The sequence below is a fragment of the Alosa pseudoharengus genome, unplaced genomic scaffold (genome assembly GCF_046254945.1).
Source record: "Alosa pseudoharengus isolate Yale_2024_CS ecotype anadromous, Long Island Sound unplaced genomic scaffold, YU_APseudo_1.1 YU_APseudo_1.1_scf_17, whole genome shotgun sequence".
NCBI lineage: Eukaryota > Metazoa > Chordata > Actinopteri > Clupeiformes > Clupeidae > Alosa > Alosa pseudoharengus.
Window position 1 is genome coordinate 17941715 of NW_027468640.1, and position 17261 is coordinate 17958975.

At 40.2% G+C, this 17261-nt stretch overlaps 1 protein-coding gene across 2 annotated transcripts; it reads right to left on the bottom strand.

Moving 5' to 3' along the window:
* Window positions 1-1123: 1123 nt before the first annotated feature.
* Window positions 1124-16874, bottom strand: LOC143127327 (uncharacterized). Of its 2 annotated transcripts, none has more exons than XM_076288751.1 (5): window positions 16680-16874; window positions 16354-16402; window positions 9649-9897; window positions 3945-4196; window positions 1124-2064 (listed from the first exon to the last, which is right to left on the bottom strand). In XM_076288751.1, the coding sequence occupies exons 2-5, from the start codon at window positions 16388-16390 to the stop codon at window positions 1793-1795; spliced, it is 810 nt and encodes a 269-aa protein (XP_076144866.1). In that variant the 5' UTR covers window positions 16391-16402; window positions 16680-16874; the 3' UTR covers window positions 1124-1792. The 2 variants fall into 2 exon arrangements, with proteins under 2 accessions (XP_076144866.1, XP_076144865.1); XM_076288750.1 differs by having other exon boundaries at window positions 16661-16874.
* Between the last annotated feature and the right edge of the window lie 387 nt (window positions 16875-17261).

Below are 17261 nucleotides of genomic sequence, written 5' to 3' on the forward strand. Positions count from 1 at the left end.
ATAAATAGCAAGAATGAGCCAAGTAGGGGAGTCAGTCTCTTAATCAAAATAAAGCTACAGGATAGATCAATCATTGAGTCACAAGATAAACATCCACTTCATAATTTTTGGTTAGGCGGTTGTGATTTTTTGTTAGGCACAAGTGCGACTGCCCAGGGGCAGTAGTTCAAATGACCAAACTTTGCATCCTTGTTTGCGATTGAGAGTTTGAACTTCCTTTTTTTTAGAAACACCAAATCCAAGAACGACGGAGCAAACTACCAAGGTTGCGACGCAAGTTAGCAAACGACGCTTTCTAGAAACGAGCCCCAAGTTAGCAAACAACGCTTTCTAGAAACGGTGCTATTGGGATGGGATTGAGTAGGCTAACTTTATTTTGATGGCCTGTAGCATATATATTTTTGTGATTAATATTTTTTTATTGAGCAAAAAAGTACAGGTACAACATGGAAAGTAAACTCATGAAATAATATCCTAGCAGGGAAAAAAAACATTATATAAAATAAAATAAAAATAGACACTTAACACTTTTGGGACAATTCTTTTAATACAATAATTCATAAGGTAAAGATGAGAGGTTTTGCTTTATTGAGTCTAGCTGTAGAATGTTCTAATAATACAGTGCTGTGCATAAGTTACAGTAAAACATGCTATAGTTGACTAAAAAGAGGAATAAAAGATCATCTTTTGGAAATTGATCTTAATGCCTTAATTAAAAAAATGAGGAAAAATCCAACCTTTAAGGACACCAATTTACTTTGTGAATGAAACATGTATCGTAAATTGATAAATGTTATCCCTTAAAATACAGAGGTCATTAGTAAGGAACCCCCTATGTTAAATTCCCATAGTGGCAGGCAGATTTTTAAAGGCAAGTTATTTCATGGATCCAGTGTAATATGCATCCTGATTCCCTTGGCCTTTGGAATGGTTTTCAATGCAAATTGTGTTATTTTCAACACATATTGTGTAACAGTAGCTTAGCTATTGTTGGACTCAGATCTGAATGAAAAGAAGTAGTTATGTTTATCTATCATCTCATGTTTCAAAAACATATGTTACTTCAGAACCATGATTAACTTCAGCATAGCTTTGTGAATTATGAATGCAATAACAACAAACATATAATACAACAGGTTTATTTAATAACATATTATGGTAAATACAACAAATCATTTATTTTGATGGTGTCTGATGTCAGCAGTTGATGTTGTGATGTTAAATATGCTGTTAAAGTTGGGTCTATTTGTGGATGATAACCAATCCAATTGCGACCATCTTGTTTGGAGAAAATCTGTACAAGTGAATTGCCGAATGCGAAACAAGCTACTGTCAACAGACACAAAAGGAGGAGCGGTCGGTACTCAACTTGTACATAGCCTACTTTCTCCTCACAAGATGGTGGAAACCTGAAAAAGAGCAAGGTAATGCACTCTAAACAGTCTTTAGCTACCTTTCTTTACACTAACAAAGGTAAAAATACTTGCTGTCTAGAAAATGCCTCGCCATAGCATATTATTTTTGAGCCTAATGGCTTAAAAGGTCAATTTACTTTGAAATAGTGAAGTTGCCCTCAAAGCTATGCTATATGCTATTCAGTTATAAACGCATATTCAGGTCTCACTCAAAACTGCGATAGACATTGAATTGATCCAAAAATAGTTTTTTGTTAGAATGGAGTTTCGCTATAAGGGGAGTAACCAGCATCAGAATTTGCTTCAAAGCAGTCTTGAAGGAGACCATTCATCTGTCAACAACTGATGCTATAACCAAGGCAATGTCATTTTCTCTTCTAAATTATCAGGTGTCCTCCACTTTGGGACTTTGTCCTTTCCTTCAGCTTTTCTCTGATTAGCTGTAGCTGTTCAGTCTCCTTCCGTATCTCCTCCTTCGCTTTCTCTACCTCTGCCCGGGCACACTCTAGCTCATCCCTCTCTCTCTTCATATTTTCTCTCTCCAGCTGGAGTCTCTTCTCCTCTTTCTGTAGCTCCGTTCTTCTTCTCTCCAGTCCATTCTCCTCACTCCCTCTGTTTATTCCGCACATTCTCATCACTCGTTCCTTCTCTGTGAAGATGAAAGAAAGGAAAAGACTATTAGCTTGAAAATATCTGTCTGTAGATCTATACATCTATCTTTACATCTATCGCATGATGAGCCTTGTTTTACTTTTGAGTAGGTTTAGAGTGTGTGTGTGTGAGAGAGAGAGAGAGAGAGAGAGAGAGAGAGAGAGAGAGAGAAAAGAGAGAGAGAGAGTATATAATAAATGTATTGAACAGGAATGGTCACAGGAAAAAGAGAGATTCCAACTCTGATGATGTCATCATCACTATCACATTTACATGTCTTATGGTAAAGAGAGAGAGAAAGAGAGAGAGACTATTTTAGCTGGGTATTCATTCTAAACAGAACTACTACTATTAGTACAGAACTACTAAATTGTGCACACATTTTACTAAATAGTACGCTCATTTTACTAAATTGTGCTCTTATTTTAATTTTTGGAGAATGAGCACACAATTTAGTAAATTGTGCACACGATTTACTAAATTGAGTGCACAATCTTATAAAATAAGACCACAATTTACTAGAGCACTATGTAGTAAAACAAGCACACAATATACTAAATTGTGCACACAAACTAGTAAAATGACACCACAATTTAGTAAAATGAGCGCACATTCTCTTGACATACAGGGAGGGGGAACGTGTAAGATAAATGTCTATCTGTCAGTGATATTATGAGCAGTAGTGGGTTTTGGCATGGGCGAAGTGGGCAGCCGCCTGGGGCGGCATTTTTTCATGACACATGGGGACGGCATTAGTATTTATCAGTTTTACTCATCTGCACATCAGTCGTATGTCACCATATGGGGAATGGGTGCCCTATATAGGCTACTTTGCAGACGCCCGTGCTTGCTGCTGAGAAAGTCTCGCACACAGAAGTTGAGAAGGGAAAGGAGGAGGGGCGGCCAGGGGATTGACCTCTGGAGCAGGGAATAGGCCTATCACATAACTAACACTAAAGTCATTCATACTACGAATTGCTTCCAACAACAGCACATTTCATTCATAACTTTGGCTACCTGTTATTTTTTTCTGGATTGTGAAATAGTGTAAAAAAAAAAAGATAATACCTACAAAACGAATCTGCACACAAAAATGAATTGGTTTCGTTTTGACAATGGTTGACTGTTTTGAGGGATACAGTAGGTGATTTGATTCTGGAGTGCCAAATAAACACAGGACAAGAAAGGGACAAGCCATCAGGTAGGATAAAAGAGCAAAGGAGAGGAGAAACGAGCAAAAGATGCAGCTATTGCATCTGTTCACGAGTGGGCCTACTAATCTATTAGTCTATAGGCCTACATGTAATGAAATAGGCTAACATTAATATAAATGGTTGTTGGCCTTTTGCTATGTCACTAGCTGTAGGACAACAGTAGTTTTAAGTTGACCATAATTTCTGGTGTATATATATATATATATATATATATTGGGGGGGGGGGGGGGGGTATGATTGATTATGAAATAAATTGGAGAAGGATGAAAGGAAACTTGAGTGTGACTAAAGTGACTAAAATAGAAAAGGAAAATAGGATAAGGGGTTACACTTTACTTGACAGTGTTGACATAAGAGTGACATGACACTGTCATGAATGTGTCATTAATAAGTCATAAACGTTTATGACATAACGCTTCTGTTAATATGTGACATTCATAACAAGTTAGGGTTAGGATTAGGTTTAGAGTTAGGGTTAGAGGTTAGGATTAGGATAAGGTGTTAGGGTTAGGTTTCATGTGTCATGACAGTTCATGTCACTCTTATGTCGATACTGTCAAGTAAAGTGTTACCGGAAAATATTCAACCAGTTCTCCATGCACATTGAGAGTATCAATGTAGACCAAGACCATGAACAAAAACAATAACAAAAAAAACAACTTGCCCAGTTCTCTATACAGCAAGGGTTGGCAGTGAAGCAGCGCCCTATAGAATCCATCCTTTGATGTGGTGCCGCCCATCTCTAGACCCGCCCACAGCTCCTGGGCCCTCCTCTCGTCACCCTTGGTAGAGCTGACACGGAAATATGCCTCCTCACTCAGTAGCCCCTCCCCCAGGAGCTTATTGGCCACAGTCTCCGCCCGTGTTAAACGCTGAAGGAGGTCTTCTTTTGTCTCACTGAGAAACTGAGCACGCTCTGAGGGAAAGGTGACATTGATAGGGAATTAATAAACATGGGTTGAGACACACTGCAATTTTTGTTTGATATCAGTCCAATATCCTCCAAGACACAGGCAGTTTGGCAAGGAGAGGGGGTCAATTTTTAATCGACCATATCTCAAAATCTAGATCACTTAGCATGCTTAGACTTAGCATGCTGGCACATTAATAGGTATAGTATGTGATGAATTCAGAACATTTTCTCCAGATGATTCTACAGAAGCAGCTTTAAAATGCCAAAGAATCCTGTGAGAATTTCCACTCAGCCATGTTTAGACATTTTTTTCAGAGGTGTTTGAGGCCTAAATTGGTGGGATTTCCCTAAAAGGTACTGAATTGATGTGGAATGACCCATACATTATCACAATGCTATACTTATAGGCAAATAGTCTATTAATCCAGTTCAATAAATAACATGCAGTATTTGACTCAAGTAATTTAGAGAGGTGTTGATCAAGCTGTTTGTTCATTTTGGAGGATGTTGTATGTGTTAATTGTAATTGGTTGTAATTGTGGAATTGTACTGAAATAAATTTTCACATTACATAACATATCAGAATGTTTCAGTACAATACAATACATTACAATACAATTCAACAGTACTACAACATTTAAAATGAACTCACAGTTGCACCAACGGCTATCTGAATTATAATAAATGTGGGGAGATTTTAAGGAAACAAAACTAAGGAAATGAATCAGCAATAGCAGTTTGAGTGAGTTGAATGGAATGCTAAACAGGTTTCACTTGTTCACATGCCAGTCGCAACAGGAATACGATTTGAATCACTGAAATTAGACGTTACAACATCCTTAATTACAACCACAGCTATAAACAAGATCACCAGACAAACTGGCACAATTTTAACATAAAGGCTACATTGATTTTCACAGAATCCTGGCTCTGAGTCAAAATGAGAGGGGTGGCGCCTGTCAAGAGCTGTTACTGGTTCAGTCTAGTGTCAGTATGGAAAATGAGCCAATGGGCCGCTGACTGTTCTAATTGGGCCAATCGTTGGCCAAATGAGTTACAGTTTTTAACAGTTGCTTTGGTATTGGATTTGGATTTCTCAGATCAGAATGGTAATTCTCAAAACTGTTTGTTCAAACTCCATATCATCTTATGATGTGTGCACATCATTGAAGCAGTTTCTCCCCATTTTGAACAAATAGCAATGCCTTAGTACATCCATGCAACTGATGTCTGCTGTTTTTTGAATTTGCAATGGCTAATGTCATGTTGGTCAAAATGCACGATATTTGTTCCCTGCTGAATAGTCCTACCCCATAAAACAAATTGTCCTTATTCATAGCTTGTCATTACATGCAAATGTGTTGAACTACAGTAGTTGTCATAACTAGTTGTCACAGTCTGTCTAGCATATCATGTGACCTAATAGACAGGAACGTCAGGAGGATGTATAGACATATGTAGCCCTATAGTGATGCACAGCTCTGACCAAGAGGTGTTTTACTGTATATTGGTACTTTTTCATTTGCACAATGCTGTAAAAGCCTTTTTTTTCTATATACTGTCACAATGTCTATCAACAGAAAAAAACATTGAAACATCCACTGTCATGCAATCAACTGACAATAATGTGTAATTTTGTAGTTTTGAAATAGAAAATAGTGCTGCCTTGCATAGAACATACAGTAAACTGTCATATTGACAACAAGACAAAACAGTTAGACTATCTTGACAAACAATGGCATCATGACTTGTCATTTTGATTGCAAAGTGACTGAGAAAAACTGTAGATTATACAGTATATCCTTTTCTATTGGCCCAAAAGGTGGGTCGGCCCACAGGGAAATTGCCAGATGGCCAGTCCGCCCCTGTTGGTAGTACAGTATATTATCAAGATTGTGTTCACAGGGGCGTCACTAATATGTGAATGGGCACAGAGTGGATAGATAGATAGATAGATACTTTATTGATCCCCAGGGGAAATTCAAGGTCTCAGCAGCATACAGACATTCACATTCTTTAACAGCAGAAAAAGTAATCAAAGTAATTAAAGTATATAATATAAAAACACAACTAAGCAATAAGGACAGTAGAAGATAAAGAATATACCAAACATACTACAATACAAATTATACTAACACTTAATCTAAATCAATTCTAAAAACAGTATCCACATAGTGGTTATTAATCAATCAGAGGCGCTTGCAATGACTGAGGCAGGGACTGAGCCTGTGATTCTCTGTGCATAGTAAGGTAAGGTGCCCTGTGTGAATATGTGAATGAGTGTCATGGTGATAGTGCAATGGTGATAGTGGTCATGGTGATAGTGCAAATGAGTAAGTCCAACAGTGCAACAATAATAAAGTCTATATATCTATATATTTAACTATTTTAAAGGGACACCAGGCAAGCCTGATGCTTTTTCTCTACGAAACTCCCCCTCACTCGGTCTGAAGCTCTTTTCCTTTTCTTTGCGTCTTCCGTCAAGGGTTTTCGCTGCTTCTTCGTTTGCAACAATCTCTAGCGTTTTGTTAGCCTGCCTCTGTGCTGTAAACTGATCCTGCTTCGGTCGGCGGGTGGGATACACCGAACTTGCAAGTGGGATATTCTTCCTACAGGCAGTAGGGGCGGGCGAGAGAGCCTTCATTCGCCCTGTAATGAGTCATTTAACCATATACCGACTTACGAAGATGATTAATTAACACGAAAACGTTGCCTGGTGTCCCTTTAAGAAAAGGTATAAGTGTGGCCACAGTTCGGCTATGGCATGGAGGGAGGGGTTATGCATATGTGCTAATGTGCTAATATAGCACGCAAACAGTGAGGCAGAAAGACAGTGGTAAAAGTGGCTAGTGGACAGACAGTATCCAAACATGGAGGGGGTGAAGAGGCAGACAGACTATGCAGAGAAGTCTATCTCTCCTCTTCCCTTAAGTGAAGCATTGAACAGTTCAATGGCCCTGGGGACAAATGACTTTCTCAGTCTGTCTGTTGTACAAGGCAGTGAGAGAAGTCTCCAGCTGATCAGGCTCTTCTGCTTAACAATAGTGCTGTGGAGTGGGTGACACTCATTGTCCAAGATGTTGATCAGTTTGTTCAGGGTCCTTTTGTCAGATAGTGAAGTGATGCACTCCAGTTCAGCTGCCACTACAGAGCCAGCTTTCCTTACCAGCCTGTCAATTCGCCCCGCATCCTTCTTCCTTGTGCTTCCTCCCCAACATACTACTGCATAGAAGAGGACGCTGGCAACCACAGACTGGTAGAACATCCTGAGGAGCTTGCTGCACACATTGAAGGACCGCAGCCTCCTCAGGAAGTAGCCTGCTCTGCCCTTTCTTGTAGAGTGCATCAGTGTTGGCTGACCAGTCAAGTTTATTGTCCAGGTGGAGACCCAGATACTTGTAGGTGCTTACCACCTCCACATTGACCCCATCAATGTGGACTGGTAGCAGAGTGGGTAGTGGGGTTGGGGGTGTAGCATCTACACAGTTCTCATAATTATCTTTTACCTTGTTGACCACACCAAGATAGGCTAATCACATATTCTAGCCTCACCACTGGAGACTCAACAATTTGATTACACAGCCTTATACCTTATAAGGTAATTTAATGTTTAGAGTAGTTGTAGTAGTGTGCACATCCCCACTGGTGAGGTACAGGGCAAATGGAACTAGAACTCAAAAGGAATGAGAGTTTGGGCATTTCATTCACTTTTGACATTTAATGTTTATCCCATGTTCCACGTCAGACTGAATGAAGTCTAATTGAAGATCACTTTCATCAACCCAGCTTGTAGATGATGAAGCAATGGCTCGATGGTGTTTTATGCTCCCAACGTCGTCTTCCAGGCAGCGCTGCCACCGCTGATTTAAAGGCACCTAATCCTAAACCTTTCCCCAACCCTAACCTTAACCCATGGCTAACCCAAGTGCCTTCCAGGCAGCTCTGCTTTGAAGACAACGTTAGGGGCATAAAACGCCATTTATCGAAGCAATCTACGACGTTGAGCCTCGCATTTTCCTTTTTACCCTGGTGGCTTGGTTACATAACCTAATCAGCAATAGATTTTTTTTTCAATGTCCAATTTCAAACCCTCTGCCCTGGTTTCTCACATTAAGCGCTTTCAGATATAACCTCCGGAGTATATGAGGAGGTTTGTCAAACGGAGGTCCTACCCTTCGGATGATTCAGATATGATGCTAAACTGCGGACCTAATACTGACCTTACCTTTCCAAAAGCATCCTCTCCCCATGTGTAGCATTTACGTAAGGAGCTTGGAACAAAGTTGGGTTTTCTTCGTTTTCATTTTCTCTAGGCATATATGCTCAGCAAATATCAGCGAGCTCAGCAGGTCATGAAGGCTATCAATGAACAGAAAACCGTGTTGGCTAACAATTTATTAAATACTCCTGTTATTGTCGTCAACGACGTCGCTATAGGCTACTGCCTTTTCAGCGCCTTCTGCTTATGATGATTCAGTCTTCTGAATTCGTTTCTCCTTGCCATGCAGTTGTAGCCTAACGTGTCTCTAACATTCCTTTCAGGTGTTCTATCAAAATGTTGTATGCCCTCATGGACAGTAGCTCCGTGATGTCTGCATCTTTCCAGGTTGGAGATTTTCTGGACAGCACTATGCCACTCCATCATAACACTGGCATTTAAGTCAGATCTAACCACATGGACGCATGAAAGAAACGTCACCAACACGCCCTCTCACTAGGTGTGATTTTAACCGAATGTTCTACTCCTCGTTCAGACACAGCACATTTACATAATGTCCGGAGGAAATACTAGGTCGGGGGTAGTATAAACACCGGGTGAATTCGGACTTCCATATGACCGGTTATGTCGTTCAGATATACGGCCCCACCGTTTAACATCGGCAGAACCTCCGGTCTTACACGTATGTCTGAAAGCGCTTATTGATAGCTATCAGATGTCAACAGTCACAAGCCCTGTATCACGGAACAGACTTTATCTCTCCTGTACTCGGGTCAAAATGCATGCATGCCAACACTGTCAAGCAGTGTGGGTAAAGTTAGATCAAATGCTTGAAAGAAATGCAGATGACCTAGAACGTATATGTGCATTCTTGAATAAAGATACATGTATGTTACATTAAAGGGTTTTAAATGCATGATTGAAATTAAGAAATATGAATAGTTCCTGCGTTGTTTTTAATTATCCATATGCATTTCATATAAAATAGCCTATCTTCTGAAAATTTTATTTGTTATTAAAAAAACATCTGGGGCTATAGCATTTGAAAGCCAGATGTTAGTGTGTATGCATGTACCAGTGTTTTTCTCTGTTTATACAGAGTTTCTGTGTGTGCGTGTGTGTTTGTGTGTGTGTCAGTCAGTGAAATTGAGTCTGTACGCGTGTGTGTATCTGTGTTTTCACATTTTGTTTTGTTTGTGTCAGACACAGACTGAGAGACAGTAGGCAAAAACGCACCCATCTCCAGCATGAGCTCCGACTCGTGTTCCAGCAGCAGCCAATAGAGGGCGCCCATGGCCCGCGCTCCCCCAGCCTCCAAGGCCCTGAAGATCCCTGCCATCCGCTCACGGCTGCTAGAGCCGCCCACCAGTGCCTGGTACTCCTCACTAGCCACCAGCCCCTGTGTCAGGAGCGCCTTGGCGATGCGTCGGGTCTCCCTGACGCGCTCAGTCAGCTCTGCCCGAAACTCGTGCACTAGCTCAGCACCTGAGATTCAGGGCAGGAAAGGGCAGGCGAAAAAGTTGGGAGAGAGAGAGTTAAGAACAAGTAGTTTTGGTTGTAGTAATTGTAGTAGGCTAGTAGCACTAAAAGAAGCAATACCAATTGAAATAGTATTGTGCATTATTACACGGCTCTTCACAAGACAAGTAAAATGCTCCATTGGCTTGAATGGGATTTCCCAAAGTTCTACGGTATATTCATGTAATTACCGCTGCAAACATATAATTACCGCTGTCAATGGCAACGGGTTTTGTGCTTCTGATACATCTTTCATATACGCAAGGACTGGAACTTCATTCAAAAGTGAAAGCAGACGGTTGATCAGCTGTGTTCTAAAGAATGTTTGATTCAAATTCAGCGTCTGTTGATGCGAACTATTTGTTTTTCAGCAAATGCCACGATGAACGGTAACAAATAGGCTATGTAGGCTAAAGTCATATCGTGGGGAGTTTATTATTTCGGTTTGGCAAGTAGCCGTGTAATAAGCGGGATAATGTATAGAACGCCGGTCATTACTGGGAAAACTAGATGTACCGCAGAGCGGTACAAAATATGACCGCCGCCCAGTCCAGCACATTTTTGTCCACAAAAATAAATCACGCTGAAAGGCCTGTATGATTCTAGCTGTCTCACTAAATTGCATTATCCACACTCAAATCTCACTGATATCTGCTAGACAACAAGTACCAAAACATGATTAGTTCATAGATTTCACATGTAAAATTCATTTTATACAACCCCACCTCCATCTTGCCTGTTCATAATTCTGAGAAATTCTTGAATTGTGTGCATGTGTGCACATGTTTATGTTATGTGTGTGTGTGTGTGTGTGTGTGTGTGTGTGTGCGCGCGCGTGCTTGTGTGTGTGCCTGCATATGCAGTGTTGGGAGTAACGAGTTACAAAAGTAATGTAATTACTGTAATATATTGCTTTTTGCTGTAACGCGGTAATGTAAGGCATTACAAAAAACAATTGGGTAATATTTTACTCGGTACAAACTTCAGTAACGCGCATTACAATGCATTTTAACCTGAAATTAAGTGGTGTTATGTTTTGATCACTTAGGACTTAGGACTTAGGTTGCAAAAACAGTGACTTCAGACTTGACTTGCGACTCCACTCAAAAGACTTCAGACTTGACTCGGACTCGAGCTTCGAGACTCCTGAACAAGCTGTATTTCATGCAATTATTGCTTTTTTAATCTAAATTTATTCATGTATTTCTATTTTATTTCACTGCTACATACTTTGTGAAACGTATAACGAGCGGCATGGCCCCTTTGCCATAATGTGCAATGTAACGCATGCGCTATGTGCGCACACTCACAGATATAAATGCATTGACCATGGCGATAAGAAGTCCTCCCGGAGTTGTGCCTTTTATTACTACTTTCAGTTACAAAAACTTTGTGCACAGAGGAAAAAAGCGAACAGCTACATGCAAGGTGTGTGGCACCAGGATAAATTATGCCTATTCAACGTCTGATTTCATCAGGCATCTTCAAACGCACCCAGATAGGTCAGTCACTTAGGCCTAGCATATATCATCACAGGTGACAAGCTAACCATCGCCAAGTGTTGTTCTAATGCTGGGAACAGGCAGGGATGGGCAAAAATACATCAGAATGTATTTCAAAATAAAATACCTAATACCCCCTACATTTAGTCATCTAGCTGATGCTTATCCAAAACGACTGACAGAGCTTTCAATTAACCAAATTATAATCAATAGGCCAAAATCATAATTGTGTATCTGTGCCGAATTTCGTAATTCAAGTCCAGTGCAGAACTGAATAAGAAAATCATAAGCCTATGTATCTTGAAGTTCCAGTATGTGAGAAACTTGATATGCCTTCTGATATATCTCCAACCTCAAGTATGCAGCTAATAAGGAAATAGAATTGTTATTTAATTAAACAAGGTGAACTTGTCCCCACTATAGAATGCCGAAAAGGATGCTACAAGGAAGGGAATTCAAACACACTCAACACCTTACCATATATTGATGTCATTGTTGTTCATTGAGATATCTGACATTTTTTCTGTTAAAGATGGGCATGGAGACAATAGGACATGGTTGCCTTTGTCGGTGTCCTTATGTGAACTTGCACAGGTAAACTTACTCATCTTTACTTGCATACGACTTCACACCAGTGCTTCAGACCAGAGCTGATGCTTCAACAATAGCCGTCACTGAAAAGCTGTGTGTCTTTGAACACAGCTGTTCTCACATTAGCTGATTGCGATAAAAATAAACCATTGTTGCCTAATTACCAATTATTCATTACACCTGTGTGTAGTATCTACTTAGAGCCATTTCCTTCAACCCAATAAAATACAAATGACAAAATACTATTTTGTATTTGAAATACAAATACATATTACATGTTTCAGAAATACCCATCCCTAGGAACAGGCAGATTACATCTTTATAGTTGACCATATGATGACATACTTGGGTTAATACTGTATTTCAGCAGTTAGGGCACCAAAATGGCCAGCAGCGGCACTGTGTAGCCTGTCTTGACAAGTTTTGGGTTACAATATACAGGTAGTGGGCTCTCTGTTGATTTTAATGAGTAGGCCTAAGCCTAAAGTTACAGCATTTCTATCACAATTGACCAGACTTCGACCTTTTGTCTGCTTTTAACAAAATTCTGGCTATGATTGTTCCTTGTATTGCATCATGAGCCATCACTGCGCCTATTGCATTCTACTGTTGTTAGCCTTAAGCCTAGCTCAGTCATTATGTTATACCACATCGCCCTCCATTAGAAGTGCAATGAGCTGCATTGAGCATAATAAACTGCATTTAGAATTCCAAATCAAAAATATTTTGGTAAAAGTAACTTAAAAGTAATACAATAGTAGTGTAATGCGTTACAATTCAGAGACAGTAATATTATAATGTAACAAATTACTTTGAAATGACAGTAATAAGTAATACATAATACATTACGATTTTGAAGTAACTTGCCCAACACTGCGTATGTGCCTGTGCATGCAAGCGTACATATGTCTACTGTGTGAGTATGTGTCATACGTATGATTACTGTGAATGTATGTCTGTGTGTGTGTATCTGTTTGTGCACATGTGTGCACATGAAATGGGTTAACATGACCCCTGGAGGCAAACATACGGAAAAAAATGGTCATCCTAGTCCCTACAGTTCTCAAGATATTCACAGAGAACTGTGTCTGCCCTACCCTCCTTTCGGGGGGTCCAGTCCAGCGAGGGGGGGGCTACAGATCAAAACGAAAAATTACGGTTCCATGCAGGGGGTCAGGATTTGAAGGGTTAGCTTCAGCCACTTAGTATGGTATTTGGCCGCCGACATTTTTGAAAACATGGCGTTACATGGTTGCAACTTCCGGCACCAGTTTTTACATGGTGATTGGTAGATGACAGCTCATGCACGAGTTTAGTGTTGGGCACGAGCGTCATCGCGCGTCCATGTTGGTTTGCATTTCTGGAAGACGACAAATAAAACAACTAACTACTTGGATTAAGCTACTGATACTTGACTTAATGCCTACATGGTTTAGGCTGTATTACCGGACTTTGTGGTAAATAAAAGAAATGTTAATGTGGTCATATTAGGCTATTATTTGCCGTATATGCGGGGTGCCAAGTAATTACCTTAAAGTAACTGACTATGACCATACACTTTGGCAGATGCATAGCAATGACCTATATCCAATTATTAGCCTACTCATTGCGTTGTGTATGAAGACTATTTTAAAACGCACAGGCTGTAGTTCTGTAGAACGCAACGTCTGGATCATATAACCTGTCTCCCCAAGTGATTTAAAACGAAACAAATGTCAATGACTTATTTCGTTTGCTTTCTTGCAACATTGACAAGATTAGGCTATGCATTTGATTTAAATGTTCAGGCTGCCAGTCGAGGCAAAAGCCAAATATCCAACAACAGTTGCAGACTCTATGCCTGCTCGAACCACAATACCCGAGGGATGTGCGCTTCTATCGGAAGTTTAACTTGCGTTGGCTTCATTTCGTCTGCCTGCAAATGTAGCCTAGGCTTAACAAGCTGCAAATTCACACTGGGTGCAGCAAAAATCCCAGCTATCCACACGTTTCTTACATACCATGTCTACTTAATTAATAGTCATTTTCGTTGGATAGCCTATTGCGTAATAGGCCTACAACCTGTCCAAATAGTATTTAGGGATCGATCATTATTTGTGAAGCCTAAAGTGACACAATATTGATTCGCATCGTTTATTATCACATATGAACATCACATTAAATAACCTAGGACTTCAGAGACAGGGCAAACTTTACCACCATTCCCAAAATGTTATCCCAACCAATTAAATGAATTTGCGCTTATAACGAGGTGAAGCGCGTTCCCGAACAACTTCTTTTCCTCTGAGGGAATGTCCAATCTTCATCAACGACATACCGTGGTACCTTACGTTGTCTCCGTCTGTAACGTGGAATCTAATAGGCTAATTCTAGCTGGTGCCGGAAACGAACACCCATGAAACGCCATTTTCGTAAAGATGGCTGCGGTCAATTTCATGTTTTTTTGGCTGAAGTGGCTAGCCTAGCATGGGCCATTGAAATTAATGGGGGCGGGACTTAGTCACTCTCTCCAGTTATATATAATACCTCCATGGTTCCATGCTATCCATGTGGGGTTACATGCCCACCAAGTTTTGTGTACCCAGTTTGTGGCCAGTTGGTGTATAGTAACATAAATTAATTTATTGTGTGGCCACCCATGAACGGAATTCCACGAAACTTGGCGTGCATACAGAGGATGTCATAATGATCCTGTACTTCCAATTTCGTGCAGTTTTGACTATGTTAGGTCACAGATACCTGCGATTACAACACCTCATTTTTACTTTTTTGTGTTTAACTAGGTGGCGCTATACATGAAATGAGTGGTTATGGAATGGGTTGACATGGCCCCTTGAGATTAACATACAAAAAAAAATGGTCCTCCTAAACCCTACGGTTCTCGAGATATTCACAGAAAACTGTGTCTGCCCTACCCTCCTTTCGGGGGGTCCAGTCCAGCGGGGGGGCAACAGATCAAAAACGAAAAATGATGGTTCCATGCTATCCATGTGGGGTTACATGCCCACCAAGTTTCGTGTACCCCGGTCTTTCAGTGTCCCGGGAATCATTGACGGAAATTTGGGCATGCGAAAAAGAAAAAAAAAAAAAAAAGAAAAAAAAAAAAACTGACTAAACCTATATGACCGCCGCTTCGCTGCGTGGCGGTCATAATAAGTACCTTCAGGGCGGAACAAGACCCCTCCGCTGAGCGTCGGGGTCCGGTTCACCCTGTCGGGACTTATTTTCCCAGTAATGACCGGCGTTCTATACATTATCCCTTACGTAACTGTAAGTGTGAATGTGTGTCACCACAACATATGTAGGACTGTACATGTGATCCACATAGCCCTGGATTAAAGAGAGATCTCCATTTAGAAAAAAAATAATAATATTAGCTTAACCCATGTTCAGGATACTTGCCCATGGTATCTCAGGACAAAGCCGTCTTTGTCCTTTAAATGTTCTTGACAGGTAGGCAGTGACATTCTTGACATTGCATTCCCATTATTATAAAATCACACTTGACTGCTTGTCACTAGGTGCTGTTTTGTCTCAGATTACAGATAAGTCAGGCATCATGTAATAAAAACTATGACAAACTATGATGGAAAGATTTGGTTCTGGATAATGTGCATTATTTGGACCAAAACATATTTTGCATGTACTTTAGAATGCTTTAATGTTTTGTCATACACACACATGCATACATACACACATCATACATACATATGAACTCAGACAAGTACAGATATGTAGATATGTTCCTAGACACATATGATTGCACACACACACACACACACACACACACACACTTCAAAACACTCACACAGACACACACACAGACACACACACACACACACACACCACACACAGACTCAGACACACACACATGCACACATGCACACACACACACAGTATTTTATGCTTTAATGTTTTGTCATACAAGATTCATTCAGAACTATGAACTATGAAATTACATAAGCTTTTTTATTTTCTGTCCTGACCTATTCTGAAATGAAGAAAACGTTTAGGTACTAATCTACTGACAATAAATTCAATTGCAACCTTTATCCAAGTTGTATAAACATCTGCGGTCTTTATGTTATATAGGCCTGCATTAGGTGCAATGTAAAACACTAATTGTTTGCATGTGCTGTCCTTACATGACCCTCAATGACCAATTTAAATTTAAACTAAGTGTTGGGACAAACCTTGTTCTTTTTGTATTTGCAAAGTATTAATGTTGTTTTATGTTAGTCTGTTTTTACATTGTAGGTTATTATTCTGTGACACCAAAGTATCACTGTAACTAGGCAAAATGAGGCAGGTCAACTTCTCGTGTACTTACCCTTGACATTTTCCTGACCATCCTTGTCCATCTTCATTATCCAGCTCGTCTTAGAGGAACAGTGTAAAAAGACATACGTAAGATAAAATCTATAAGCTTTTTTTGTCATGTTGAAAATACGCAATGTAGATGACCCTGCCCTGTAAATGGCATTTTGTTTGCATCCAGTTATATCCTGACGTTCAATAAGAAGCATGTACAATATACCATCATATAACAGAACGTCTCCCTCACTTCTTCCTGCATGTGTTCAGTTCAAGCTATCTATGCCGATATTACCCGCCCTTTAAAGTTGTCCATCACTCACTGTCTCTGGCTACACACACCTTCGGTAGCGAAGAGCTCCTAGTTCAGATATGAAGAACTCTTCCAGTTGCTTTCCAACAGCAATGGTTTTCTCGAACACTGGATTCAGATCATCTAAGGTTGTTCAACTTCACCAAAAAGGATAGCTATCGCTTCTCCTCTGACATAAAGCTGAGGCGTGTCTCCAAGGTTGCTCCATTTCACCAGAAATGATACCTATCTCTTCTCCGTTGACATAAAGCTGTGTAGTCTGTGTGTGTGTGGGCGTGTGTCTGTGTCAACATGCTGCTACAGTACATGAGCAGAACAATGCTGCAGGCATGTGTTTTGATAGAATAGCCACTTTGGACGCTTTGGAATTAGTTGATTGGCTGACTCAATGCAACTCCAGTCAGTTGGAAGGACCAGTTGGACGACATTGTGAATGGGTGAGCCTGCATTTGTGTTTTATAAAAGGCATGATGTGGCGCAATGATGTGGCATCATCAATGCTTAATTTCTCCATGGTCACATTTACACACACACACACACACACACACACACAGGGTGCGATTTGTGTAAAAACCAGAGGGGGGGATGATTTTGTACAAATAAGTTTGTAA

Bases quoted from the DNA above. Each gene is read 5' to 3' on its own strand.
- LOC143127327 (XM_076288751.1), bottom strand. From the start codon at position 16,390: ATGAAGATGGACAAGGATGGTCAGGAAAATGTCAAGG. The intron at 9,898-16,353 runs GTAAGTACACGA...CCTGAATCTCAG, and splicing joins TGGTCAGGAAAATGTCAAGG to GTGCTGAGCTAGTGCACGAG. The intron at 4,197-9,648 runs GTGCGTTTTTGC...CCTTTCCCTCAG, and splicing joins GGAGCTCATGCTGGAGATGG to AGCGTGCTCAGTTTCTCAGT.